Here is a 27,737-nt window from a genome sequence, read left to right as displayed (position 1 = left end):
AGGCTCCAGCAGTCTGAGTCGGGCAAATCAGTTACAGCGCTTTTAGTGTGAAAATACCTCTTTGTGTTACTATTCCTCCAGCTCTCCCTCTGTGTGGGGGAACACAAAGAGATAATTTGCTTTGTTTGAAGAACAGCAAAGGAGAGTGATGAGAAAAACACACGTTTGTATTTTCATGTACATTACATTTTTTTTTATTCCAGAGGATATTGTTATCAGAGAAACTTCCCTCTTTTGTTGATGCAGGTGTCATCTATTAAAGTGATATTGACAAATAAAAAATGGTTTATGGGAAAATTATTGTGAAAGGGTAGATATATACTATATAAGGCTACTTTTTTTCTCCACCATGGCTTTGGTATTTAAGCTGTTAATTGGTAAAAGTAACTCGGCTGCTTGGTCAGGCCTGTTTGTCTTCTTTTCATTGATATTTTCTGACTTAAAGGACCAGTGTGTGCGATTTAGCGGCATTTAGCAGTGAGGTTTCCGATTGCAACTAAGTAACAAAAAAACCCAACAGCTCTTATTTTCAAATGAAAATAACACAAATGAAAACACACATATGAATATTGTATTGCATTCTTGCCACATTCTACTAATAGATAGAACGACTTAAAGGTCTTTCTTAAAGGCTGGTCCTTTAAGTCATAACTTTGCCAATTTTATATTATTTTATTTCGGCAAAGTGTTTGCATGAATGGCTGCGCAATTATACCCAGTCTCTCGAGGTCTTAAGAATATTGCTGAATAATATATTAACTAATGAATTGACTCTTGTTGTTCCAGAGTTTCCTTGAATCATCTATATGGGCCATCTTCTCTCGAAAAATGGTTACCGCCTGAAGAAGAGGACGCGCAAGTTGCATCACAGGAAGAAGAAGAAGAGGAACTGTTTCCTGCAGCTGCCTTGCATGCTCTGCTTCATCGTCCACAGCAACACCACCAGTCTTGACGACGACAGCGACCACTTGGAGGCCGGCGTCAACGGCAGTGGGTGCCGTCACAACAGCATCACAGGAATCAGTGTCCCTGGTGTGGGTGGAGTTGGCATCGGAGCAGCAGCTGCTTCAAAGCTCGCTGAGCGATACGCAACACTCGCATCTCCCGAGGACTGCTCCAAGTTCCTGTTGTCACCACGGGAGTTGGCTATCTGGGAAGGCCAAGGAAGGAGTCTTTTATCAGCTGTTCCTGCTAAACTGATTCCACCACCGGCGTTGTTCCGAACCGCTGGGGTGTCCGTGACTGTGCCCATACCTGTACCTGTGCCTGGCTGCACCAGCGACTACACTGAGATGGTAAGGAGCTGAGGAGGGGCAGCACCAGTATGCCAAATGTTGTAGCTGGTGAAGACACAGCACGGACCCAAGGCTGTGCAGATGGCCTTAACAGCCATGATTTACCATTGATGCTGCTAAGTTTGCTAACTCATTAGTTACTTTACCAGAAAAATCTGTCCCTCCCCAGATGAATGTGGAAGGATCTGTAAAAATTATTAAAGACCGGAGAATATTAGTGAAAAATATTATGAAGCTTGACACCACTGACAGCCATTTGTTGCAATGACTGATGTATAGTAGTTCATTACCCCTAAAAGATCATTAAATGGACTGAAATGTGTTTGACGAAGACTTTAACCGAATGAGGGCATCCTGGTTATTAATAATAATATGCAACACAAAAAGGGTAGAATTTCAATCTGCTAAGAGCTTAAATAACTTGAAATTAATATGAAATTGGTAAGAATTTTCAAGGAAGAGCTCATTCCCAAGTGCAAATTCTGATTTATCGTGGACATTTGCCAATTAAAGGGGCATCTGTTTACAGATTGGGTTGATTTATTGTTTCATAATGTGGGCGATTCTATTTTAAAGCTTTCTGGTCAAATCTGCTTTGATGTACCTGAAGAAAATGTGGTTCCCTGTGTCTGATATGTCTGTGTCTCTTGGTGCAGGTGTGTAAGAGGAAGTGCTCAGAGGTGCAGAGGTGCACCCCCTGTAAGCAGCCACGCTGCGCCTTCGCTGCCCCTGACGGAGGGCTGGAGAACGGAGGAGTGGGAGGAGGTGGGGGAGAGGCCGCCTCGAACTCTGAAACTGGCCACTGCCACCTTCCCCTCTGTCCACTTCCCTCCTCCTCCTCTGCTTCTTCTTCCTCTGCCTCCTCCTCTTCCTCCTCACCTGCCGATGGCTGCTGCGGGTTGGGTCTTCATGCAGATTTGCCCCACAGTTCAGACTCGTCCCCCTGTTGCCTGCACCATTATGACGACTGCCAGGCGAGAAGTTCTGACGCTGCTGATCACTTAAGTATCAACCACCTGCCTTCCTCCATCCTTCTTAAGGTCAGAGTTCATCAAAGAGTTAAACAAGCTCTTTGCTTACATTTCCTGATGTTTTTCTGTTGGTTCGGTACTTTGAAAGATGTTAAAATGCCAAAAGATTGACACTGAATGGAAATATGCTGTGTAAAAACGATTGTTCTCACCTTTTTTGACAAATGAGTCACCGCAACTGACTTGTTGTTCAGTGTCTTTCACTGGGCAGGAAACATGCATGCTGACTGGATTTCTTTTGTGCATCATATCCTCATTGCCTCCTTTCAGGTGCTCTCCCACTTGACAGTGAAGGAGCGCTGTCTGTGTGCCTCTCTGGTGTGTAAGTACTGGAGGGACCTCTGCTTGGACTTCCAGTTCTGGAAGCAAATCGACCTCAGTGGCCTACAACAAGTAAGCACATAGAGCCGTGCATTTTTTTGTCTGAGACTATCTTGGCTGGAATGAATCCTTAATGTCTTGCCAACAGGACGGATAACTGCTTCTCTGATCAAATAACCTTCGGAACTAACAAAGTTTTGTTCTTTTAGCTGACTCGGTGTTCCTGTGTTCCCCAGGTAAACGATGATCTCCTGGTGAAAATAGCCTCTCGGAGGCAGAACGTGACAGAGATTAACATCTCAGATTGCAGAGGGGTCCATGACCATGGTGTGTCCTCCCTGGCCTCACACTGTCCAGGCCTGCAGAAGTACACAGCCTACCGCTGCAAGCAGCTTGGTGACATGTCGCTGTCGGCCTTGGCTACACACTGCCCTCTGCTGGTGAAGGTGCACGTGGGCAACCAGGACAAACTAACGGATGAAGCACTAAAGAAGGTACGCATTTAGAGCCAGAATGGACGCGATCCAGTGCCTCTTTTTTTCAATGTCTGGATCTTTTGTTTTCTGTAGTGTGTGTCTCATGTGTTTTTTCATTCCCAAATGAAAAGTGTCTTAATACTAGTAACATTCCAGTATATTCGGGTGAAGATTTTCAGTTTTTAGTCTTACATATACTCAATAATTTGTCCTTTTTTGCATAGTTGGGAGAGCACTGCAGTGAGCTGAGGGACATCCACTTGGGCCAATGCTACAGTATCACGGATGAAGGCATGGTGGCTTTGGCAAGAGGATGCCGTAAACTGCAGAGACTCTACTTGCAAGAGAACAAACTGGTTAGTCAAACAAATCTTGTCTCATATTTGTGCTGTTTCTCCCTGATTGCTTCAGGGTTTCTGCTCGCACAGCAGCCCAAGTGTCTGTGTGTCTGTTTGGCAGTGTGAAAATCTTCCAGTTTGCATATATCTCATTTAGTCTTATCTTATAAGAATATTTTCAATGCTCTACGGCTCTGTCTCTTGCATTGCTTTACTGATTACTGTTGGTTACTGCGATGTTGGAGTCCAAGAATTCATGCACATGTGTATCCCAAACCTGTCCCTGATGCACCTTCTTCCAATAAATGCACCGCCATCTTGGAGGATTGCCAGGAAACGTCTACATTACTACACAGATTTATTCAGTTATTCTCCTTCTGTTTAGCCCCTCTGAATCATCTGTTTGCTCATTCTGTTCTTCTGCTTACTCACTCGCTTTGGCACACACGTATGCGACTGCCATAAGATAGTCCCTATCATAGTTTGCCTTTTGGTGGACACACTGTCTCGTAGACACAAAACTGCAGCCTTAGAATCGAGCATCAGTCAGAATAAATGCATGTCAATATTTTATATTTTTGATCAACAACTGCATACTTGTAATTAAAATCATTATTATAATCAGAATTATTGCAAGTTTCCCCAATTCAATGAATTTAGCCCCCCCAAAAATAAAAATAAATAACTGCTCAGGCTCATGATGTGGTCAGGTCTAGGAAATTCCTATTTTGTAAATTTGCATATATTTTTTAAAACTGCTGCAACTGGTTAATGCTTGAAGATTGGTTCATATTAACACCCTATGCTTCTGTGAATGAAAATATGTGAACGTGCACATACGTTTGCTGACCAATGTCTCAATCAGTTTAATCACAGCAGGAGTCACAGCAGAAGACATTGGCGGACTACCCTAAACCACCACTAGATGTCACTGTTTCCCAATTTCTGAAAACAACCTAGAAGCTGCTTCCTTTTTGTGAGCCACGACTTTTTCATACTGCCGCTGAGTTGTGCTTTTCTCCAACACATATCCTCTTTTACTACATTTGTCTATTAGTATTAGACTCTGACAGAGAAAGAGACCATAAATAGTCATTTGGCATGTCTGTTTCTCACCCCTTTTTATTTAGATCTCGCTCATGCTCTTGCACTATTTTCTCCTAATATTTCTTTGCATGTCCGTAAGTAATCCTGACCTTGATGAATTAGACCGCTTTAAGTTGTTAACAACAGCTCAGTTTGTTAAAACCCCATTCATCAACTTAATAGCATATGAAATTAGCGATTGCCACTAGGTGAGAGATTAATACTGCAGCTGATAACATTTCAGCTCGGCAGTATCAATTTCAGACAGTCATTTTTCAGACGTGAGATTGTCACAGTTATTTTAGCTTCCTGTCATTAGAGCACAGAGAAATGGGCCGAGCTTGTATGGGAATTGTTATGTCTATGCGCTCTGGTTGCTTGGCCTAAAATTGTCATTAAGTTTGCCAGGAATTAAGACGACCCAGAAACACTTCCATTTTTCCACAGAGGCCATTTATTCTCTCTGACAGCTTGAAAGACTACCTAAGGCTCTCTTCTCCAACTTCTCAGGAAAAAGAAAGTGTTTTGTTGCTTTGTGGGAAAAGGGTTGGAAGCACAGTCCCAGAATGAGTCTGGCTGAGCGTGATGGCTCTGTGAGATCCAAAAATATGTAAATGTCTTGCAAATATATGCAACGCTAAAAGATGGGATTTGATATTTTGCTTTCGTACTCATGTAGACGTGGATCTCATTATACAGGTTGCATTAATGTAATAATCATAAATATTGTATTACACATAAAGAATTTACACGTGACTCAACCGTTTATACTTCGAGGATCTTCTTTCACCCTGGGTCAGCTGTTTATAGACCAACTAAAAGGGTTTGAGGCCGTGTGGAAAAAGGCTTTTCTGAAAGGTGTATGAAAATGAGAGGGTGAACACTTCTGGGACCATGTGGGCTTTGAGCTGATCCAGGAAACGGCATCCAGACGGGCTTTTTGGTTGTTAGTGTGCTATAAATTGCACAGTCATGGGAGAGAAAAGTGAAGGCTTCTCCTCTCCTCTCCTCTCCTCTCCTCTCCTCTCCTCTCCTCTCCTCTTGATTTTTATCCTCTGTTCTTGTTTCCTCTCTTCTCTCCTCTTGTTTTTTCTCTTCCTGTTTCCTCTTCTCTCATCTTCTTTTCTCTCCTCCTCTCCTCTTATTTTCCCTCCTCTTTGCTGCCTTTTGCGGTACAAGGATCCTGTCTCTGTCCCTCCTAATCAATCACAGACGAGGATGAGCCTCTCACTCGCTCTGATCTGCCCTCTCTCTCTCCTCCTACAAAATTGAATAATTGAATTGCTGCAGGATGTTTCTGTGTGGTCTCCCACTCGCCCTCTGCCTTTTTCTTTGTCATGCGCACACACATGCATTTTTTTCTGCCCTTCCTTTCCTCCTTCTTGTCATAGCTGTGGCTTCAGTTCCATGCCAGAGGGCCTTTCCTCTGCGTTAAGACCACATCCAGCTCTGTAGATGGTTAAATAACTTTTTTTTAATACTTACAATGTTAGTAGTAATTCCGTTAATGTTGCTCTGTTTCTTGCCTCTCCTGTCAGCATATCATATAGTATTATACCCCAAAGTCTAAATCTGTGTTGGCTAGCTGAGGCGATGTTTTAGAAACTTTGGAGCGGATACATGTTTGGTGCTATGATGTAAGATGACATTTCTCACTGTTCCTTTAATTGTAAAAGGCAGAGTTAAAGGACAGCGCATAAATTCCTGTCATGATTATCATACTGAAGGGCACACCAGTTTCTTTTCTTTTTTTTTTTTTGGCAGTTGAAAGTTGCTAATGCAATGCAGATGATGTCTCCAGCAGTGACTAGTGTCTCCAAATTTTGTTTACAGTTGACAAATTGACGCTTGCTCCGTCATTGCTTGTTAGCCCGGGGCCAAATCAGCCCAGGGCTACAGATAACCCTGGGCTAAGAGTGTGTTTTGTGAAAAGCAGGTGACGCCGGTGTCTCTGCGATCCACTCCTTTTGACATCCACCCTGCATTCTTTATTGGCGTTCATCCAGTATTTATGCCAGAGTTGGTTATATTGCACCAGTTGCCTTTCAAGGCTTGTTTTCATCTTCTGAAGTGTTTTCTTCTCTCCCACATTCATATTCTGTTCTCTTCCACCACCTCGAAGGGCAAAGGCTCTGAGAATAGCAAATTCCCCTTTTCCTCATCTCACTTCAGTTTGCCGTAGGGGGGAGAGGCAGCCCTGAAAGTTTAACTCCGAGTTCTGTCAGTTTCATAGACCGACTGGTGGACCAACTATAAGCTGCAAAAACCTCTTGTCACCCATCTCTCCATGTCGGTAACTTTGCTCCAGTGTTCCTTTGAATTAAATGCACATGGCAATCTGCAAACATTTTTGCTGGGGAAGCACTTTTCTACTCTCTTTTCCTTTCTCTTAAAGAAAAAAAAAACTTTATCTGCTCTCCTGTCTTGTTAAAATCAAAGAGCGCGCACTTAATTTTCCTGCAATGTGATGGAAGATTCTTCCACTGGCTCGTCTCAAAGACAATGTGTCTGCCTACACACTCTGTCTCTCTCTCACACGCACGCAGGCTCTGATTATTTACAGTTTTAATTAGTGCAAAATGTGGAAATGTAAGTGGAATTGGAGATGACCTAACATAGATTACCATGTGCCCTCAATTTAGGTGTAATTACCACTGTGCATGTACAATCAGAGCTTCCCACCCGAGCTTTCACCGCGTCTCCCAGCTCTCTCATTTAGGTGTTTGGGATGGAAGGCATGTCTTTCTCCGTGGAACAACATGAAATCACTGGAAAAGACGAACTGTCAGAGTGAATGGTGTTTCTTGGCCACCGGTCAGTGAAGGGGGGCTTCATCTCCCGCTCTGATTGGCTGTCTGTCCAGCTTGTCAGTAGTCGGGTTTTTGCTGGCAGGAAGGACAGCGAGGCTCCGCCGGTCCAGTCAAACACAATCGCAGATTAAATTGTGTGTTGACATTAGCAGATTTAATTAGGCAGATTAGAGGCAGAGCAAAGACAAAGGAAGCGATAATGATAGCTGTCAGTTATTATTGGATAGACCTTTTGACACAAACACACACAGGCCGAGTTAAAACACTGGAAGCGACGCACATGTGGGAGCAGATGAATTGAATAGCTGCCAACTGCTCTGGAGTCTCCTCTGGAAACTTTGTTCACGTATTTGACTGTGATTAGAAATAAATGGAACCGCTCTGACGAGCCAGACAAACACACAGTTACACACAAACAGCGCATTATCCATCTCATCTTCAAGATCTCCCCGATCCCCCCAGTCCTCATGGACACGTTGGACAGGAGTTAAGACTGTTCAGGATGTTGGATGTCAGTTTAAATGCTAATGACACTGGATTATCTCTGTCAGATTGGGGAAAAGCTCTGCTCCCATCCAGAATTTCCATGCTCTCATGTCATCAACGAGCCTCTTTACTCTTCTCTCGTCGTCTTTTTGTCTTTTGCTCTCTTCGTCTGTCTTTGTCTCGGTGGATTTTGGAGGTAGCTCTGCGTAAGTAGGTAATGTTAGGATGGAATTTAGTGTACTGAGCTGTGGAGAGGGGGAAATACCTTCAAAATAAAATAAAATTGTCCTTCCTCTCTTTTATTGGAGTGATGAAAGGAACGTTTTGGTGAAACGTTGGTACTGTGGTTGGTGCCTGGTTTTAAGCTAAAGCAATTGGTTGATTAATCAATCAATAACAACTTAATAAGTGGATGCTGTGTAGTTCCTGACCACTAGTAGTGCTACAGAGCCACGTTTTTACGTTCGGGTACCTGTTTTGCGTGTAAGGCTGCGACATGGATATAAACGATGAAAAATTTGAAATAGGTACTGAGCAAATGTTTTATGAGGAAGGAAACACACTCAACAGGTTTGTTAGACCTCAAGGATGAACACACTATCACATGTTTCCTGAATGAATACAAACAACTGTGCTTACAAGCTGAGCCTAACGGGAACCTTTTAAGTCATTTTTCTAAGCAAAAATATCAAAGACGCTTTCATTCCAGCCTCTCAATGTCAGTATTTGTTGGTTTTCTTACACTTCTCTGACAGTAAACTCAATGCCACGGTTAAGCTCGACACTTCACGTTTGATGTCGGAAACAACAGTCGACAGAAAGAGTCGTTGGCTCTCTTGTTCTGGAGCTTTTGACTGTGTTGCAGGGTCTTTGTTAACTCAGCAACTTTTTGTTTGCTGATGAAATACTGTCAAAAGAAGCGAGTATGATGAGGTAACATGGTCCTTTATTAGTACCATAGTGGGGAAGCGAGGCTTGTATAGTAGTAAACTACATGAATTCTGTTCTCTAAAACTTTTCACTGCTACCGCTATGTTTCAGTGTGCAGTGAGCTCGCAGCACACTCCTCTCTCCGGTATCCTCCTCTTCATTGCTCTTTTGAAGTGCCTGCGTATCGATCTGTGTCCCCAAAAAAGCTGCTCAGTGCGCGTGTGCGTGTTCGAGGCGGCAGCTGATCGGCCTTTGCCTGAAGACTAATCAGATGCATTAATGAGCACTGACTTAAACTTGGACAGCCGGCTGCACTCAGACACAGACTTCGTCGATATGTTCCCTTCGCCGTCTGCCCAAGAACAAAACAAGTTTTAAAGGGGAGACAAAGAAAGGGAAGAAAGTGAGAGCACTTCTGGAAATGTGAGTGTGTGAAGTGTTCCTCCAAAGCGATAGTTCACCTTGCTCTAATGTTTTCTTTTCAACATTAGTTACCCCAGGAACATATTCAGCATCAACATTAGGCACCTTTTCCCTGACTCCATCAATAACGCAGGTGAAATTACTTTTTGAAAAATAAGAAGAGGGCCCCGGTGTGGCAGGATACTCTCTTGGATTCCCTGAGTGGTTCAGAGAAATGTTAAAAGTAGTAAACTTGCAGAAAGAAAACAAAGTCAAGTGAATGACACGCGTTAAGTGACAGTCAAATATCGTCGTTTGGCCGAAGGGAGAGCTGCTGAAGCCGTGAGGGCGACTTCTGCATGTAATAACCACGCTCCTCTTTGCTGACTTGAAGGGCATTCATAGTACTAACCGTACCAGGAGAGGTTAGATTCAGAACTTTCTTGTCCTGTGCACAGAGAACGAGTTCCACTGCGCAATAAAATCCTTAATTTGCTGCCCTCTTAAAATGACAACCATAGAAAAATATGCATGAAGTCAAAGAAAGTTAGAGGATCAAGGAAGTGGAGCTGTTCAACACCTCTGTAGCCTGGGGGGGGGAGCAAGAGAGAAGAGGGAATACTCATTAAAAAGTTGCATCAATGGTCGCAGCAGTGATATACTTACACTAAGTCCCGGTATGATGGTGCTTTATAACTTTTATTTTAATTTATCTTTTTCAATCATTTGCTGGTTTATGACAAGACCTGAATTCAATGTGCGGTTAATTTCATTTCTTCAGTCTTTAACCTTTCGTATTTTGTATTTTGGATTGTGTCAGTAGTTTGTTTTGAGTGCTTTTGTGTTTGCAAATCGCCACCTGAGGGACAAATAATGTACTTGGTATTGCTTTGAAGGGTAAAGGACAAATCATTATGACCTGAACAGTGACTGAGGTTGCATCCAGGCCTCACGTCAGCACGTCTGAAGCGTTGAATGTCTGTGGCACCTGAAATGTGTGCTGCAGCAGACGTACGCGCTCAGGGGCTCTGGGTTGATGTGTTTGGCTTTCACCTGCAGAGGGTGTAGTAGGACTGGAGAAGAGCAGTGATACTACAGTGGGCGCAGGCGGATGAATGCATGTGCTTCTCTTACACACAGACTGCACGTGAAAGACCCCATAGTGTTTGTAAAACTAGAGGATGTTCATACATATTTGAGTAATTTTTCCATTTAATTAACTTCTTTTTTGTGGTTTACATGTAAAGGCAGGTTTCAGGAAGGAGTATTCACAAGAGGTCCTTTAAAATCACCTTGATTTGGACAAGAATGACGCTTTGTAACCTGTTGATAGAGCGGCGCTGATATTTGCCTGTACAGGTAGAAGCGTGTGAAGTGGGCGGTTGCTGTTCGCACCTTTTGTGTCCTTTTTGAATTGCACGTAATTTCTGTAAGGATTTGAATACCGTTGAAATGGAAATAAGCGTTTTCTCACCCGTAGCCAAAAACTCTGAATGGCCTTTGCAGTGGTAATGCATAGCCTCTTAGCACTGTAGATGTAGCAGCACTCATCTCCATGACGTTATCAAGCATTCGCCCGCAGCTACCAGAGTACCAGGAAACCCACTGAGGAATGTTAATGTGAATGTGACTTCCATTTCCATTTGATTTCTGTCCGTTGCTTACTCTGGCTGAGCCCATGGAGGGACTCCAGACGGAGGGGGGGAAGCTGAGATCAAACCCACAGTTAATTTTTTTCTCTTCAAACTTGTTTTACTGGGTGGCTGTGCAAAATGTGTCTTGCCGTTGAGCTGACGACTCGCCGTTATTAGGTTTTATAAGCGGACACTTTGTTGAAGAAGAATATTTGCGTTGGTTGAAGTTGAATAATTTGAGGGAGGTAAATAGAGCTCAGACGATTAGCCGAGTAATTTTTTAGTCCATTAGTTTTAGTTTAATAATCAATTTCTTTTTATTTTTAAGCAAAAATGCCAAACTTTTGTTGTTTCCAGCTTCTCAAAACATGAGAATTTGATGCTTTTCTTTGGCATATGTGATAGTAAGCACAATATTTTTGGGTTTTCTCAAATGCAACCTAAAACAAGTAATGTGAAGACGTCACCTTGAGCTTTGGTAAAACACAATGTGTATTTTTCATATTTTTGGTAGCTTGCAGACAGAATTTTTCATAATCCATTCAATGTTTAAGTCACTGCTCCCAAACCTGGGGATCCTGACCCCCACTGAGGGTCGCCAAAGCCTCATGGGGGTCGTGAGGCCTTCTTGATTTTAAGGTGTGGAAGAAAACTAAAAAAAATATATTCTCAGTCGGCCAATGTCTCAGCATTTCATTGATTTCTCTGAAGAAAACCAAATGACATTATTTTTAAAGTTTAGATTCTTATTTACATAAACAAAAAAGAGCTATAATTGCAACGGCCAAGTGTCAGAGAGAAGAAAACACTGAATGTGTCAAAATGAAGTCTATTAAATATGTATAATTGTTAAAAAGTAAAGAAAAAAATGTAATAGAGACAGAGAATAGTGTAAAAAGTAAAAAGTTCCTGGAAACATCAGGAAAGCTCATCTGACATTCACAGGAAATAATTCATCCAAATTGCTTGTTTTACACAAACATCCTGCAGTGATTGCATTCATGATTTGGGTTAATTGTACAGTTCATCAGTTGTTCTGTGCTAATACTGTTATGCATTGAGTATGATATGAAATATTCATAAAATATGTCACTCAGTTGGGGTCGCCAGTCTGCTCAGTGATAGAAATGTGAGAATTTGCTCCTTTTCTTGGTCTTATGTTACAGTAAACTGAATATTTTTGAGTTTTGGACTGTTGGTTAGACAAAGTGAGACATTTGATGACATGACCTCGTGCTCTAGGATATTGTGATGGCCGCGTTTTGTTTTTTTAATGTTTTCTAGACCATTCAATTTATCAGGAAAGTAGTCATTAATCGCTCTCCTGGATCTTAGCCTGTTCTTCCTTCACTCAAAAGTTTTGAGACCTGTACATTTTTAAACCAGTGGCTTTCACTTAAAGTACAATAACACCAACTCTGATTTTGATATTTTGGTCGCTGGTCCACCCCTGCTAGCCAGCAGCAAATTGGAAATGGTTTTGGCAACACATCAGCCACTGACTCTTTGCCGATCAATTTTGGTGACAAGAATTTGGCACCCGTTTCAATCCTCCTGATGGCTGGTGCCGGGCTCCGACCTGGCCGGTGTTTAAAGAGCATTGCTTTGGAGGCCCTCTGTTTATCCAGCTCCAGACAGCAGTAGCTGCTGACGTGCAGCCAGAGATGTCACTATGATTCATGGCCCTTTCCGACACCTCGCTCACGCCTTTACCCTTCTTAATCTCTTTGCGCTCTTTCCCTTCCTCTCTCTCTCCTTCTCTCTGATGATGAGTTTTCCTTTTGTTTGAGATGGGCAGAAATGATGTCATCATTTAAAGCAGGAGCACGAAGCCTCGCCTTTAGTCCTCTGCATGTATCGTGATGAATAGCTCTCCTTGGGGATTCACTCGTGTCCTGTGCTGTGGAGGAAAGACAGAACAGTAAAACAGAAGAGGAGACTGAGGGAGAAAGTCTACCTGCTCCTTTAAACTCTTTTTATCCTCTTTTCACACTCACAGTCCCGCTACTCATCCCATCACTCTCCTCCTCTCTCAAACAAGCCATATCCTCCCTCTCGACTTCTCTCTCCCCCTCTGTCCCCCTCTCCTCCCGTTGTCTCTCTGTGATTGAGGGGCCAAAGCTTCTCTAATCGCTGCCTTCATTAGTGATGATTGATAAGAGGCAGAAAGGCGCGTGTCTGTATGACGTCTATAGATGAAGTGTGTACATTTGCGTGAGTGCGACCCGGCCGCTCCTCAACATTTCCCCCCTCCAGCAGCCATCACCCCTCTGCCTCCCCCTGTGATGCATTCGGGGCCGGTGATGGCAGCAGCGGTTCAATACTCGGGGTAATGAATGTGTTTAATAAGCGCAGTGGGTCGATGGGCTTAATGAAGGTGTGACAGAGGATGGGCCTTGAGAACGCTGCCGTAACGAGACTCTAACGAGCCTCTGGGGTTAACAAGGTCAAGCTATAATCGGGATTCCCTCACCTGTACAGTTTGTCTGTCTCTCTGTGTTTTTGTGCGCTGCTCCAGCTGTGGCGCTCGGCCTCTACCTGCCCTCCGCTCTTGTTTAGCACAGTACATTTGTGTGTCCCTCTATTGGTTTGTCACTTGTCCTTGTGATGTTTTTATTCCTGCTCCTGTCCTGTCTCTACGTGCCCCCTCTACAGTGCTTCCCTCCATCTTGTTCTGTTTTTCTTTGTTTCTGTCCGGCTCTCACATGCCTGTCAGCCTCCGTCTCGCTGCAGCTTGTCCATCTTCTCAAGGACGACCTGGCTCAGGAACGCTGGCTGAAAAGCTCTGCCGTTGTGTGAGCTCTTTTTTCCCCTCTAAGAGGCCTGCCAGGCTATTTCTGGAGGCTTGGAGCTGTTATTGTTTTGGGTCCTCACTCTCGATCGTAGAGACTGACAGCTGCACATCGTGCTTCTTGGCAGTGGACAAGTTTTTTGCTTTAACTTATCTTTATGAATTAAATGTTGATTGCACAATGTAATGGCTGAAGAATAATGACACCATCAGCTTTTGGATTGGTTCCCCTTAAGCCTTGCTTTCATGATCTCTTGGGAAAATGAAGGTCCATTTAGTCTGGCATCATTTCTGTCTGTTTTATTTCTCCATTATCGACTAAATGAATGAATAATCTCACGCTTTTTCTGCTGATGTCTTCTTCCACTCCTCCCCTTCACCCTGACGCCACGGCCTGCTGTGGTTACATGTTTGTGCGAAGCATTACTCCAACTATGTTATTATTCCATATAAAATAATTTCACTTTACCTCCTCAGTGAACATGCTTCTTTCCTCTGTCTTATTTCCAAAGTGGTGTTGATTCTTCCCTCACAGAAATTTGGAAACATGCAGTGTATCCTGTGTTTTGTTCGGCTCTGTGGAAAATGGAAAGCGTTTGTCTTTGTGACAGCAGGGGGAGAAAGTTGAAAAGTTGTCAGTTTCCACTTTAAATATTGCACATTTTATTCCATTATGCTAAAAATAAAGGTCCTTTGGTTGCACTTTTCTGTAATGTATGCTATTTTTCGCTGTTGTACATTAAAGTGATGCACTGATTGTTCTGAGATGCAATCATTTTATGTATAAAGAGGAAATTACATGAGGTGTGCAGCAACAGAAGTTGCAATACAACAGCTGTAAAAAATGTACAAAAAAACTTGTGTGTTTTGTGAGTTGATGCGGGATCTCTTGTATTGTTGTTGTCCATGTCTTTGTGAGGATGCTGATATGTTTAAGGATACTCCGTTTTGTGTATTTTCCAGTGTGAAATCAGCGCACAGCATTGTTTAAATTTGATTACGGTGTGTATTTTCACACAGGATTTTGCTTGTTTTAGTATTTTTCAAGTTCAGTGTAATAGTACGGCTGTGAGGGGATGAGGAGATGTCATTTGTTTGTTTCCTTCTCAGGCTGCTGCAGTTGCAGCTGCTTACAGCACAGAAACTGAGACTTGCTTATTGGTTTGCTGCTGGTTTGCTTTGGGAAGAGTTTTATTTTGAGTACCAATTTAACATCGGTTAGACAAGTTTTTACTTCTTTCCTGGTGGGTTTAACTCCCTTACCCTGATGGACTTCCACGGGGAGTTGGTTGGACTGGGAGTCAATAAAGGCTTTTCTGTTCAGCACCACACGCCGTTGTTTTTCTGAACATTTTACTACTGAAGTATTTTAAAGGTGGTGGTGGGTTTTCTAAGGTTCAGGGTTCTACTTCTGGAAATATATTGTTATTAGATGCATTCTGTAGATATTTGACTGGTGTTTGTCCATTGTTTAATGGGTTCAGGATATCATTTATCATTTTTAAGGTACTTTTTCAATCAATTAGTTAATTATTTTCTATATAAAGTGTCAATAGATATTCATCACATTTCTACATTGTTCTCACTCATTAAGACCAGCCGCTTAAATGAAAGAAATATATTCATTTTACACTTTTATGAAATGGAGAAAAGGAAGCAAATGGTAGCCTCTGTTAAGCTGCAACCCAGCAAATATATGGTGTTTTTTTTTTTTTTTTTTACCATATTAACGACTCAAACAATCTTTGCTAAAAAAACAGACTTAATTTTGTGTTGCAGTTTTGAAGAGCAGCACCATTTCTAGACTTTTGACAGATGGTTTGTAAAGACACATTAAAGAGTGAAGTATCATCAACAAAACAAAACAAAACAAAAAACTTAAAAAATTGTGACATTTGAATCTGCCTTCTGCTGAATTTATCCACATCCAAAACTTTGCTGGGTGGAAAAATTAAGTTACAAACATTCAGTGTTGCATGTCGCTATCAGACCTGTAGAAGGGTGTGCACATGATGTACACACACAAATTTGTGCTGCTTGTCCAAATATTCCTCCACTCGTCCAAAGTGATAATGTCATTGATTTCAATAATGCGATATTCAATAAACTCTGCAGCAGTTTCCTCTCAGCTGCCATCAGTACACCCCCCTCTCCCGTCTTAGAGAAGCAGCCATTACTCTCCACTTCCTCTCCCTCCAGCACCAGTATTTCACCAGTGGAAAGTGTGACTTCCTGAACCTCACATTTCTTCGCCTGCTGTTGCCAGAGTGCAACACCGTTATGAGATATAGCATTGAGACAAGCAATCGATTAATGGTGCACTTAGCTGGGCTAATTAACAGCTATGTAGAAGTGGAGAAAGCATCAGGCAGCATCAAGGAGGTTGTTTCCCTATCGCTGAGCCCCCGGACAACCTTTGAAGCGTAGATCACTTTACAGCATGGTTTACATCAGGGGTTGCAGGTGCTGGCAGCTTCATAGACACCTTGCACATTGCTCTGGGTCAACTTTATCACTTGTAAGGATAGCACGGGTCATTGAGGTGAACAGAAAGTTCGATTGACATTGCTATTACAATGAAAACACATTTTGTCTGTTGGACAACTTCAGGACGCTGGTTTTGGATTGCAAAATGATGAGCGTGTAGTTCAAATATGAGTGGAGCGCACGTGTTCTGCCTGGTAACAAATTAAACATGTCTACCTTGTTTTTCTCGTATTTTCCCTCCCTCTCCCCCCCGTCATTCAAACCATTTTCCTCCTCTGAGAGTGAGAATGACACAAACAGCAGATTTTACTGTCACCTGCCACTCCAAATCCCATCCTCCCTCTTCCCTCCTCGAATCTTCCTGCCTTCCTCTCCCCTTCTCTCCTCTTCTCCCTTTGCTCCCCTCCCCAGCTCCTATCCGATCTACCTCCAGTGTGAATTTGGCTTAGCTAAATTAGCTCTCAATTAAAAGTGAATTTGGTGAAAATGAGCACGCTCCAGAGGGCACAGATAAAAGGGAAAGGCAGAGCCGAAGGGCTGCCCGGCTGCCTGTCTGGCTGTCTGTGCTTGGCTGCATCGTGTATTTTGGGGCATGCAAAGTAAATTATGTGTGTTGTTGAGTGAAGACAGCTGATTTGCATTTAGATAAATCCCTGTGGATGTGTGGTTGTCATTGAGATTCAGGGGGCTGAATCCAGTGGCCCCCTAGCCAGGCAGTTCTACCTGCAGGGGAGGATATGTGTGTGTGTGTGTGTGTGTGTGTGTGTGTGTGTGTGTGTGTGTGTGTGTGTGTGTGTGTGTGTGTGTGTGTGTGTGTGTGTGTGTGTGTGTGTGTGTGTGTGTGTGTGTGTGTGTGTGTGTGTCAAAGCATGCTGTACTACCTGGAGCATTTGCCCCACTTTTCTAGATGGCAGTGAAGGGATGAAAATATGAGCAATTACTGGAAACAAAGGTGTGCTCACATGTCTGTGGTTGCGCAAAATGAATTTGTAGCTGACCTTTCTATACGTGCACAGGACTGAGATTAACTAATAAGGACTGACTGTGCACAACTGGCAGCCACTACATCCCATTAGACGTAGTGTTGATACAGTATGCAGCCCCTCTGCTCAAAGCCGGCTCAAACCGCCCGTCACCTGCAATGTATGATGTCTGGTTTGACTTCAGTGTTCAATGTTAAATGCATTTCCATTCCTTACTCTGGTATGGTGATGCATGAAGCCAGATTCTGCTTATTCTGATTTAACAGATTAGTGTTTGCACATAAGATATGTAAAAGGTTAATAAAACCAATAGTCTAAATAGTCAAAAGGGTTCCAAATCATTAAGTTGATTTACAGGAAGACGTTGTTTAAGATGGTCTGTTAAAGCTCTTTGTCAATGTATAAGTGTGGAAAAAGTAGCATCAAGCGCTGATCACTTGTTGTTGGTGTCACTGTTTGTGCCGGGTGGTGTGGTTCAGCGATTGGGGCCTGGAGATGGATCGGCAGAGGGGGAGGCGGCTTGCTGCTGATTGACAGTCAGGGCTGAGTGTGGGCAGATGGGCTGTAGTGGCTGTAAATATGAAGCCTGTGTGACAGGTGAAGGTCAGTGTGGTGGGAGGTAGAGGAGCAGCTGAGCCTGGTGGGAGGGTGATGTGCCCTGCATGTGTGTTTGTGTGTGTGTGTGAGCGAGAGAGCGAGCTAGCTAACACATGCCTCTGAGTCTTGGTTTTGCTCTCTGTGTTCTTGTGTGTGACACGTATTTCATTATTAAAGCTGTTGGCTTCAGCACACTTGTCATGAAAACCCAAGACATCGCGTTTTTGCCGCAGCTTTGTTCTGGCACACCTGATCCAATTTAAAGCCTCAATCTGCAGGTGGTGCGCAGTGCGGTTTCTGCCCAAACATCCAATGTCAGTGCTTTGTGGTAGACAAACTATTACTATTGTATGGACTGTATTTTATATAGCGCTTTTCTAGTATGATGACCATTCAAAGCACTTTTACAAACACGTCTGCATTCACCCACTCACACAATGGTAACTAGGCCACCTCCTCTGAGTGTTAACCATTCACACACTGATGGCACAGCTTTGAGAGCAATTTCAAGTTCAGTGTCTTGCCCAAAGACACTTGGACACGTAGACCGCCGTGGCCAGGGATCGAACCACCAGCCGCTCTACCTCCACAGCTGCCCCAGTGTACTGCTATGTACTGGAGACAGTGTTTATCTGTGGCAAAAAAAGTGCTGTGTCAGTTAGTTTAGCTTTGACTTAATTATTGAAAAGAACATTGTCACAAACATCTTGTCCTAGTGGCTCAGTATGATTGCATATTGGCAGCATGTACCATCCCTACAGCTGAATCTGCAGCAAGAGGACACTGGTGGAGATGGACTTGTGAGGCATTAAGGGTTACACTGTTTAATGGGATCAGATAAGCAAAAGAAGAGCTGGAGCAATAACATGGAGAACTGGTGAGCTCTGAGAACTCAAAAACTTAAGTTATTACAACAAAACTGCGCTTTTTCCTCCAATCAAAATAGTTTATTTTGATATATATGATGGCAAACATTACTTTTCTTCCTAAAATGATACATTAGTTTTTTCCAAGTAGAACTCAATTTCACCTCAAAATGTTATACCGCTGTTATTTTATGAGCTTTGAAAGATTTATTTTTACTCATAATTTGTAGGGTGTGGTGTTTTTTCACCATGTTTTTACTCCCTTATATACTAGTCAGTATGTCAGTGGTTGTGCCGTCTCTCTAAAACTGAAGTGCTCTCTGTTTCCCCTGTCCTTTTCTACTCTTACTTTATCTGAAGTGTATTGACAGAAAGGGTAATCTTAAACTGATTACCCCTCTTTGACTGCGTCTGTGCAGATACAGACTAATGGTATTCAGGAAACTCTTTGCTCTGCCTCCCCTTTTACTGTACCTTCCTCCATTGATCTCTCTCTCTCCCTCTGTAAATCCCTCTCTTCCATGAGTAATCCATTGTGGTGTTTCCATCATGTCTGCTGGAGCCGTGCCAGAGTAGCGTGGGATTACTACGGCTGGAGACACACCCACACACACACACACACACACACACACACACACACACACACACACACACACACACACACACACACACACACACACACACACAGCCTATATATACACTTTCAAATGTCTCCCTTTACTATGTGGGGTACCACAGGAATGTGCAGGGGATGTCCATGTTGACTGTGGAGGGCCTGTCAGGTCCCTGTGTGGCACTCAGTCAGGAGAAACCTTCGCCCCTCCGCCTGCAGGCTTGTATCAAGGAAAGATAAGGTAGTGAGGTGATGATCCTGGTCTTCTTAGTCACTTTCTCACACTCCCGTCTGAGAGTCTGGCAGCGAAATGAAGGCATTGTTAAGTCAGATGAATTAGTTTGTTTAAATAGAAAAAGAACGAGGTGGGAGAACAGTTAACAGCGGAGGGAAGAGGCAGGAAGTAGGTCTTGTTAATGGCAATGCCTTTGAGTGATATTTAGACTTTTCTATTTAAAAAGTTGACACTTTAATGCTGTAGGGTGTCTTTTTCCGTTAGGATCCTTTGAATCCGCACTTATCAGAAGAGCTGGGAAAGACTCCCATACACTAGGGAACGTTCATGTCCGAGGACAACTCAAGGCTTTATGAGGTTTTATGATTTCAGAGTTGGCCGTGAGATGGTTAAAAATACAGTGAAATGCCAGTGCAGCACTGTATCCATGTATCTTTAATTTTAAGGAACTTCATAAACACTTTTTACAAGTTGGAAATTGGTAATATTTCCTACTTGTTAATGACTCTGATACAGCATGAACATGGCATACAGGCACCACCTTTTAATGGTACTTTAATGGTGCGCAAAAGGAAAGTTTGAACGGAAACCTGCACGACTGGAGACCTGAGAACTGGGCCGAGGGGCTAAATAAAGCCTCATTTTAAAGAACTTAGTTTGCTTAAATCACCAAAAACGCACATTTTATCAACAGAACTTTTCACTTGAAGCAAGTTCTATCAAACCCCAAACTTTTCTTCCCCCCATGTAATACAGCAGTGTTAGCGTTAAGATCAAAAACAGCTTTGATCCGACACAACAAAACTACTCTACAGATCTGATCATGCTTGCAGGAACTGATTTCATCCAGTGTACCTCACCTTGTACAGTACAGCCACTGTGCAGTTTTAAATTAGAGAGCTAACATTGGTCTATGAATCTTAATTAAAGGTGCCCTGTGGGGGTTTCATTGCGAACAAACGCACTTTATTCTGTTTTTTTGGCACCCATTTACACGCTGCTAGTGCTCTTAATTTGAGATACAGAATAAACACATCTTTGCCTCATAATGTAAAAGAGAGATGTTGGTATGTACCATGATTTGTATATATTATAATATAGTCTATTATATAGTGTGCAGAGGCTCTCTTTCTACTTTATCTACTGACAGTATATGAGAGGACAGGGGTGAGGGAGGTCTGCTGACTGGGGGAATTAAAGAGTTCTCCACTCCTATATGGGATTCAGCAAGATCAGGTAGAGCCAGCCATGGCTGTGTGTGTACGTGTGTATGAGAGAGAAAGGGAGAGAGAGAGAGAGTGTGTGTGCAGTCTCATCCGGCCTCTCTATTTTACTTTTTCCTCCTCCCCTCGTCTCTCCTCTCTGTCTTTCTCCCAGTAATAAAGCAGAGTATTTATTTCCTCTTCCTCGGCTCTCAGGTCTCTTAAAGGGAGTCGGGGACCGCGCTGATATTAGACAGCATGTGTGTGTTTGTACGTGCGACAGTGTGTGTGTGCGTGCCGCCGCTGCTCTTCTCTCACTCTCACGCTGCGCTGTCTGCTTGTCTCATCACCCATCCCAAACGTACAGTTGCGTCTTCTTGCGTGCTAACACACCGAGATTGAAAGTTGCTGATTCCGAGCCACGGGGACTCATAGAGGAGAGGCCTCTGGCGGGGGCTGATTGAGCTGTGCTGAGCTGAGGTAGAAAAGTTACAGTAGCATGCTATTACCTGCCAGCGCCAATGGAGTTTATTAGCATTGCAGATACGCTCTGGCAGAACTCAGTGCAGCCAAGCAAATAATTTTATGACTCCAGTCCATGAGGGAGTTAAAGGCTAAAAAGGTTTGTCTCAGTCGTGTCAACCAGACATCAACTTGGACTCTGTTTAGCTGCTGCATGCCAGTTTATAAGGAGATGTTTTTTCTTGCGTGTAAGTGTATGCAAGACCCCCTTTAATTACAAATGCTTTGGAAACAATCATCCTGACAGTTATTAACTCCTGACATACAGTTGACTGGCTGCATGTGTGTGTGTGTGTATGGCTGTACGACGCATTTCTTGTGTAAAGTAATTAGGATAATAATAGTGATCAAGGTTAAGTTATTTACAAATGTTGGCTGGGACTGCTTACGTGAGTCCAGGGCGAACAGTGGTCTGTAGCTCTTTGTTACATGCTAAGGCAGCAGAGCAGAGATGGGCTCGGAGCGTTGTGCTGGTGAATTAGCTCTTCACGGCTTTGGGACTGAGCCTGACAGTTGGTACAGTGAAGATGATTTATGACTGGCCAGGAGAGTCAGAGATGGATGAGGAGAAATAACTTTGATCAAAGTTGTTCTCTAACAACAGAGGAAAGCTCCTTCCTCGTCCCTGTTGATATGTGGCAGTGGCCTGACTTTATTTTCCAGAGGGAAGCAGCAGAGTCTGTCAGCTTGTCTTATAGCTGCACGGTCGTGCTTTACACAGTGCAAGTAGCTTACGAGCAGATACAGGAGTGTACATGATTATGCACCTGTGATTAAGAACATTTAATCACTGTTCTGTGTGTTGCAAGAGGTTCTGCAAGCAATATCATTATGTTGTTCCTTTTAGTCACCGACTATTGTTAAAGCTTCACACGTGCAGCACGGACTGTGTCAGAGATTATAATACACACTGTGCTTTTCATTTAGATCTCACATAAAGAAATGAGTAATTTCGAATCAGTTCTGTTAATTTTACTATTGTCACTGTCTTTACTTTTAAGTGCCTATCTAGTCTGAAACTAGTCTCTTTTCTACTTGTGTAGGGTTCATTTATATGCACAGCCTTAGAGAAATAAACAGATAAATAAACCGTTGTCATGAGCCGCCTCACTGGCAGCTGAATATTTGTGTTTTAATTCAGAGCCCACTAACTCAGACACAGACACTGATACCAAATTCAGAACAGTTCATATTTCTCACTCCCAGCTCACGTTATCCCACTTCGGAGGCTGGGTAATTTTCTAGTCGACGACAGCCGTGGCTGGAGGCGTTATGTTTCCAGGTTGTCCGTCCCTCCCATTCCCATGAAGGCGATTTCTCAGGAATGCTTCAGGGAATTTCTTCAAATTTGACACAAACATGGTCAGAGGTCACTATGATCTCATATATGTCCCGTTCTGTAATTCTAGGTTAGTGTGTGTGTGTGTGTGTGTGTGTGTGTGCGTGTGTGTGTGCGTGTGTGTGTGTGTGTGTGTCCTGACTAGTTTTTAACTTACTCTCATCTATGGACTGCCAGTGAGCCTGTTGGAAGTAGGGAATTAATAATAAAATGATCCAGAATGTCCTCACAGAATGTTTTGTTGAAGTGGTTGGAGATTATTGACACAACAATGAAGTGCATAATTTTTTTAGTTTACAAATTTAACATAACCATAACATTTAAGATTCACCTTGTGGGTTTAAGCACTGACCGTGAGCTTCAGCATCCCTAATTTGAGTCCGGCTTTGTTGCACGTCCCTCCCCGTCCCAATCATTTAATTTCCAGAAATGACTGTACTGTCAGCTCCATAATAAAGGCATAAAATACCCAAAATATTTTGCAATAAAACAGGTGGCATAGGGGCCACCTCCTTACCAACAGGAGAAAAACACAGCCTAGTAATTGGACACATGCACAAACACAGATATGTTGGCTTGAGCTGTGGTCTCTTTCAGGGCTTAGATGTTCTGCTGCCAAGACTCCTGTGGTTTTCCAGCTCAGTGTGTGTCCATTCCTGCTCATCTGCTGCATTTCTACAGGTCAAACCCTAATCCTGTGAAGGGGTTTGGGGCCAGTTGCCCTCAGGAAGGGGTTTACCGTGCCTGTCTCGTGGGGACCAATCAAGACTGGCTCTCTGTTATAGAGGGCTCTTATATCACGATTGTTCAGACCGCAGCAAGAGGAAAAGAAAAAGATGGTTTCATGTTGGGAGGCTTCATGATGGCCATTAAAGACAGACTGAGAAGAAGACGTCCAACATGGATGGAGGACACACACACACACACACACACACACACACACACACACACACACACACACACACACACACACACACACACACACAGACACAGACAAGCTGTGTGTCTGCTGTTGTTTTCCACATTTGATACTTTCTTTGGTCAAACACCAAAAGTTGGCACCGAGTGCTTTTTCAGGTCCCGTTTCTGCTGCGTATTCTTTGATCAGATATTTCCAGATTGAAGTCATAACTTCATTTTGCACTGTTAAGTTTTGACAGCATTTATCTCTGCCGCGTTTGAGACGAGAACCTGCAGTGTCCGCTCTCTCCGTGGCCTCAAAATAAACTCCTTATGCTCCTTTTTAATGATTGTGTTGAAATGCCAGAAAATGTCTAAAATCGTTTCAAAGATCAGTTTGGAATTGATGAACAAAACATACAAAATGAAAGTTTGGAGCAGCTGACAAAATACTGTTTTGAGATCAGTCTGTTTCTATCCCTCCCTCCCTCCTCCTCCAACCCAGACACGCTGCTAACCCCTTGAGTGTGTCTGAGCTCTGTGAGAGCCAGTGTTTGATTCTCTTCTGTCTGTGTTCCCGGAGCCCGGCCAGCTCCCCAAAAGCCCCAACCTTCACCGTCTCTCTCTCATCTCCCATCTTCCCTCTGCCATAAGACCCTGGCTGACCTGGCACGTAGGCACATACTCTACCCACGTCTCCCACCCATATCCCCAAATCCCTTATTTCCCCCACCCCTTCTAGTCTCCTCTCCCAGCGAGGACTTGAATCCACCATCCAACCACCTCTGTTGTCTGGACCTGAAGCACAAGCAGGACCCTTTGTTCTGACTGATAAAAGGAAGAAAGCGGGGTGAGGGAGGAGGATTAATTTAAGCGCAGGCCAGACGACACATCTGCTTGTTGTGTTCGTGTCTTTCCATTCCCTCCCGTGGTTTCCCTTGCTTTCGTTCTATTATCTTTGGTGAGAGCAGAGGATATTGGGTCGAGATGCATGGTGAACTCTCAGGGCCGTGACACTCCTCTAATCCGCTCTCTGTTCTGTCTTTTGCCCTTTCTGTCTTCCTGCTGTCTCCATCCAGCACTGCCTCCCTTCCTCACTGTTCCTTTCTTCCTTTCCTCCCGGCCTTCAATGCGCCATAATCTCCATCTCTTCTTCCGTAAAGAGATGGCCTCCTCCATTCATTTTTGTTGAGAGGAAGTAGTAACAAGAGGAGAGGCTGTGCTATTATTCATGGCTATGACTCTGATTTTATCTCTCCAGCAGCCAGTAAATGTCTTCACACTTGCAGTAACAAAGACCGCAGCCAGGTAGACACAATCCATCCCCGTTAAAGTAGGATGTATCCCTCTGCTATTAATTTTGCTTCCTGTCTTTTGTGTTGAATTCTTCCGTCTCTCACCCCCTCCTCTACATGAAAACTGGGTCACTTTTCTTTTTCTTCTTGTGTGTGTGATCCACCTTGGCTTCCAAGGCATCTCTGTCCCCCTCCTCAGCCTCCCTCTGACCAGTTCATTGTCCTGAGGCCCAGGTCACGGCCACTGGTCCGTTTCAGCTTTCTCAGTGGGCGTGTTTGACGGCCTTTCTGCTGTTCTGACAGCTCTCTGGGTCAGCGGAGACAAAGGCGACGGGCGGGAAGGGATTAGTCCTTTATTTATGCTCTGGCTTTTATTCTGCATGCTTGTAGGGGAATTTGCAAACATACAATTATGTTTTAATGTGCATGAAAGCGTCGTTTTTTTCTATTTTCTCCTGCTGTTTTTGTGTTACTTTTATCTTTATAAAAGTATTTTGGTCAATAAGGGCATGCAGAGGGAGTGACCTTTAACCCTGACAGCGATCTTTGGCACTATAGGTCATCGCGGGTAGTAGGAACAGATCTAAAATGTCTCTGATCAGACACGGCAGGAACTCAGGCCAGCGGGTGAGTTTCCCTATTTCCTTGGCCTCCTGCCCCATCCATTGTCATCCTGCTGGCCCCTACTCGCCCTTTCATCCTAGCTCATACCCAGCATCCCACGCCTGCTGGACCAATAGGGAATTACTGTAGGAACAAGAGCGAGAGCAGGTCGTCGGAGGAGGAGGAGGGGGGCTGTCTTGTCTGCTCTGTCACTTCACGCTGACACGGTGTGAGGCGGAGTGACACTGAGCTCAACCACGGTGTCTGGGAGCAGTCTGGCCCAGCAAGTCTGACCTCCGTGACCCTTTCCCAGACCAGTGGGATAGACACGGGCTGTCTTTTATTTGTGTAGTGTGAATGTGTGTGAGAGAAAGCAGGAGAGGAAGGCAGAAAAACTGTGGCTGGGGTCTCCGAGGACAGACTTCCATCTCCAAAAGGGACAGATCAGCAAAGCTTCGCTGTTTATACAATAGAAGAAAAGTTTTTGATGAAATTGCTTGGAAAATGCTGGCTCAGGAATTGTGGTGAATAGTTCACAGTTCTGCCTTCTGCTGCTATTGAGGGCCAAACGCAAACTGTCCTGCCACGTCAAAGAAAAAGAGTGGGTGATATCGGAAAGATTTGACGTCTGTGTCCATGTATGGATCAAATATCAGTCTGCAGTTGAGTGCAGTGTCCATGAAATACACGAGTAGACTCAAACACTTTTTAGGTTGAAACAAAGGTGCGATGTGACATTGCAACACATGCATTCACTGTGTCCTGTGTTTGACTCCTCTTTATAAATGATCAGGTGACCGTCAAACACGGTTTTTGTGAGTTAAAATAAGTCTGAAGTTGCTTCACTGAACGTTTTTCTACCACCACCGAGAGCGTAAACACTCCTCAGAGCGCTCATATCATGAAAACAGTAAGTGAGAGTGATGCAAGTCGTACAACATCACAAAGGGTGAATGAAATGTAGGTAATGCTAATCATGATGGATCCGTTACAAGAACAGTCGGGCTTGCAGCGGGTGCCAAGGCTGGGCAGAAATGAAAGGTGCTTTAACACCTGGTTTTGCTTGCTTCTGTTACTCTGAACACCAAATTGAAATTTGGATACAGATCAAATCATTCACACCGAGCCCCATCTGCAGAGGTGAACACTTCGCACATTTTGTCTCATGTTCAAACAGCATCTAACAGAAAAAATGGAAATGCTGAGGAATACGTGGCGAGAGGTGCATAGAAATGTATGCAGTAAGTGTACACTTTCGACAGCACGAGCTGTGGTTTGACTCGCAGTAGCTGGTGTGATGTCTAATACCTGATATTGTTGTCTGTGTCCTTGAATAATCCCTTAGCGTGGTCTGGCTGCAGCTGCCTCTGTCTGAAAGCAAAGCGTGGGACAGTAACAGTTCATACATTAGCCTTGGCATTGTCATTCAAATGGCACATAAATCACAGCATATGGAAAATACTGTATGGCTGATTGTGTGTCCGTACAGTGCCATAATTACCGAATCCATCATTTTGTATGTGGCATCTTTCTGCCTCTGAAATGTTTAAAAGCGGTGACACACTCAAAGGAATGACTTCTCCTCGTCCTCCGGCAAGACTTGCATTGGATTTTCTGCACTGGCCTGAAACTGTCTGCAGATGGACACTTTTGAACCCCCTGCTGTGGCCCTCCAGGGGACATTTACTGGACTGTGACAACCTTCAGACATCCAGAGAAAACTCACCCTCTAGTGAGCAGACTGGCCATAACAATGCAATTATCATACAGCACATACATTCTTGTTGGCACCATTGTTGCCCCCTAACCTAACTCAGACACCATTGTTGCCCTCTCACCTTTGTCTGAAATTCATTGTCAGCCAGCGCTTTCTGTGCTGAGCTGCGCTGCACTGAAAGCTTGAAATTCAGGGGCACAATGACACTGACACTCAAGTGGGTTTCTCTAACTGCAGCCATTTTGCTGCACTGAATTAGCAGCTAAAAGAAGAATCTGATTGGAAGAGTTGGTAGACATGTGAGAAAATGTTCAACGGTTTTGCGGGGAGAGTTAGAAAATCTTGAGTCCCTCAAGAAATGCTTCAGTCATTCTTGTTCAGCCTCGAAAGCCTTAACTCACTTTAAGTCAAGCACGGGAGAAGCAGTGAGGCTGACTCACTTTTATGTTTCCCTACTTCCTCTCTTTCCTCTGCCTCTCCACAAGAGCTGCGATTCTTTCTGGAGAAAGCATGGACATGCTACAGCTCCATCCATTTCACAAACATACAAGCCTAGTTAGACCACTACACTTACTGTTCTGTGTATAATGATGTGTCCTGCTTCGGCACAAGGTAAGATAAATGGAATATCTCCTCTGTACTTGTTTATGTAAGTCCCTCAGACGAAGTAGTGACATTGGAGTTCCAATTACCTGTGCAATATCAATGTGGTGCTTAGAACAGAGACTTGACTCCACTTACAGCTGATGGCTCTGTCTCTAAGGGTCCTTACTCTAGC

The 27,737-nt window shown here is 43.6% G+C and overlaps 1 protein-coding gene across 1 annotated transcript in view; it reads left to right on the top strand.

Moving 5' to 3' along the window:
- fbxl17 (F-box and leucine-rich repeat protein 17) overlaps positions 1–27,737 on the top strand; it is a 214,185-nt gene that overhangs the window by 1,112 nt on the left and 185,336 nt on the right. Inside the window, exons 2-6 of the mRNA XM_070963623.1 lie at positions 787–1,295; positions 1,952–2,335; positions 2,597–2,719; positions 2,884–3,141; positions 3,348–3,479. Of these exons, the coding sequence (XP_070819724.1) occupies positions 807–1,295; positions 1,952–2,335; positions 2,597–2,719; positions 2,884–3,141; positions 3,348–3,479 (1,386 nt within the window). The 5' untranslated portion in view covers positions 787–806. The remainder of the gene's footprint in view (positions 1–786; positions 1,296–1,951; positions 2,336–2,596; positions 2,720–2,883; positions 3,142–3,347; positions 3,480–27,737) is intronic.

This window comes from Chaetodon trifascialis, chromosome 6, assembly GCF_039877785.1.
Source record: "Chaetodon trifascialis isolate fChaTrf1 chromosome 6, fChaTrf1.hap1, whole genome shotgun sequence".
In the NCBI taxonomy this organism is placed as follows: Eukaryota; Metazoa; Chordata; class Actinopteri; order Chaetodontiformes; family Chaetodontidae; genus Chaetodon; species Chaetodon trifascialis.
Note: the sequence above shows the minus strand (reverse complement) of the source record. Positions and strands in the feature narration are given on the sequence as shown.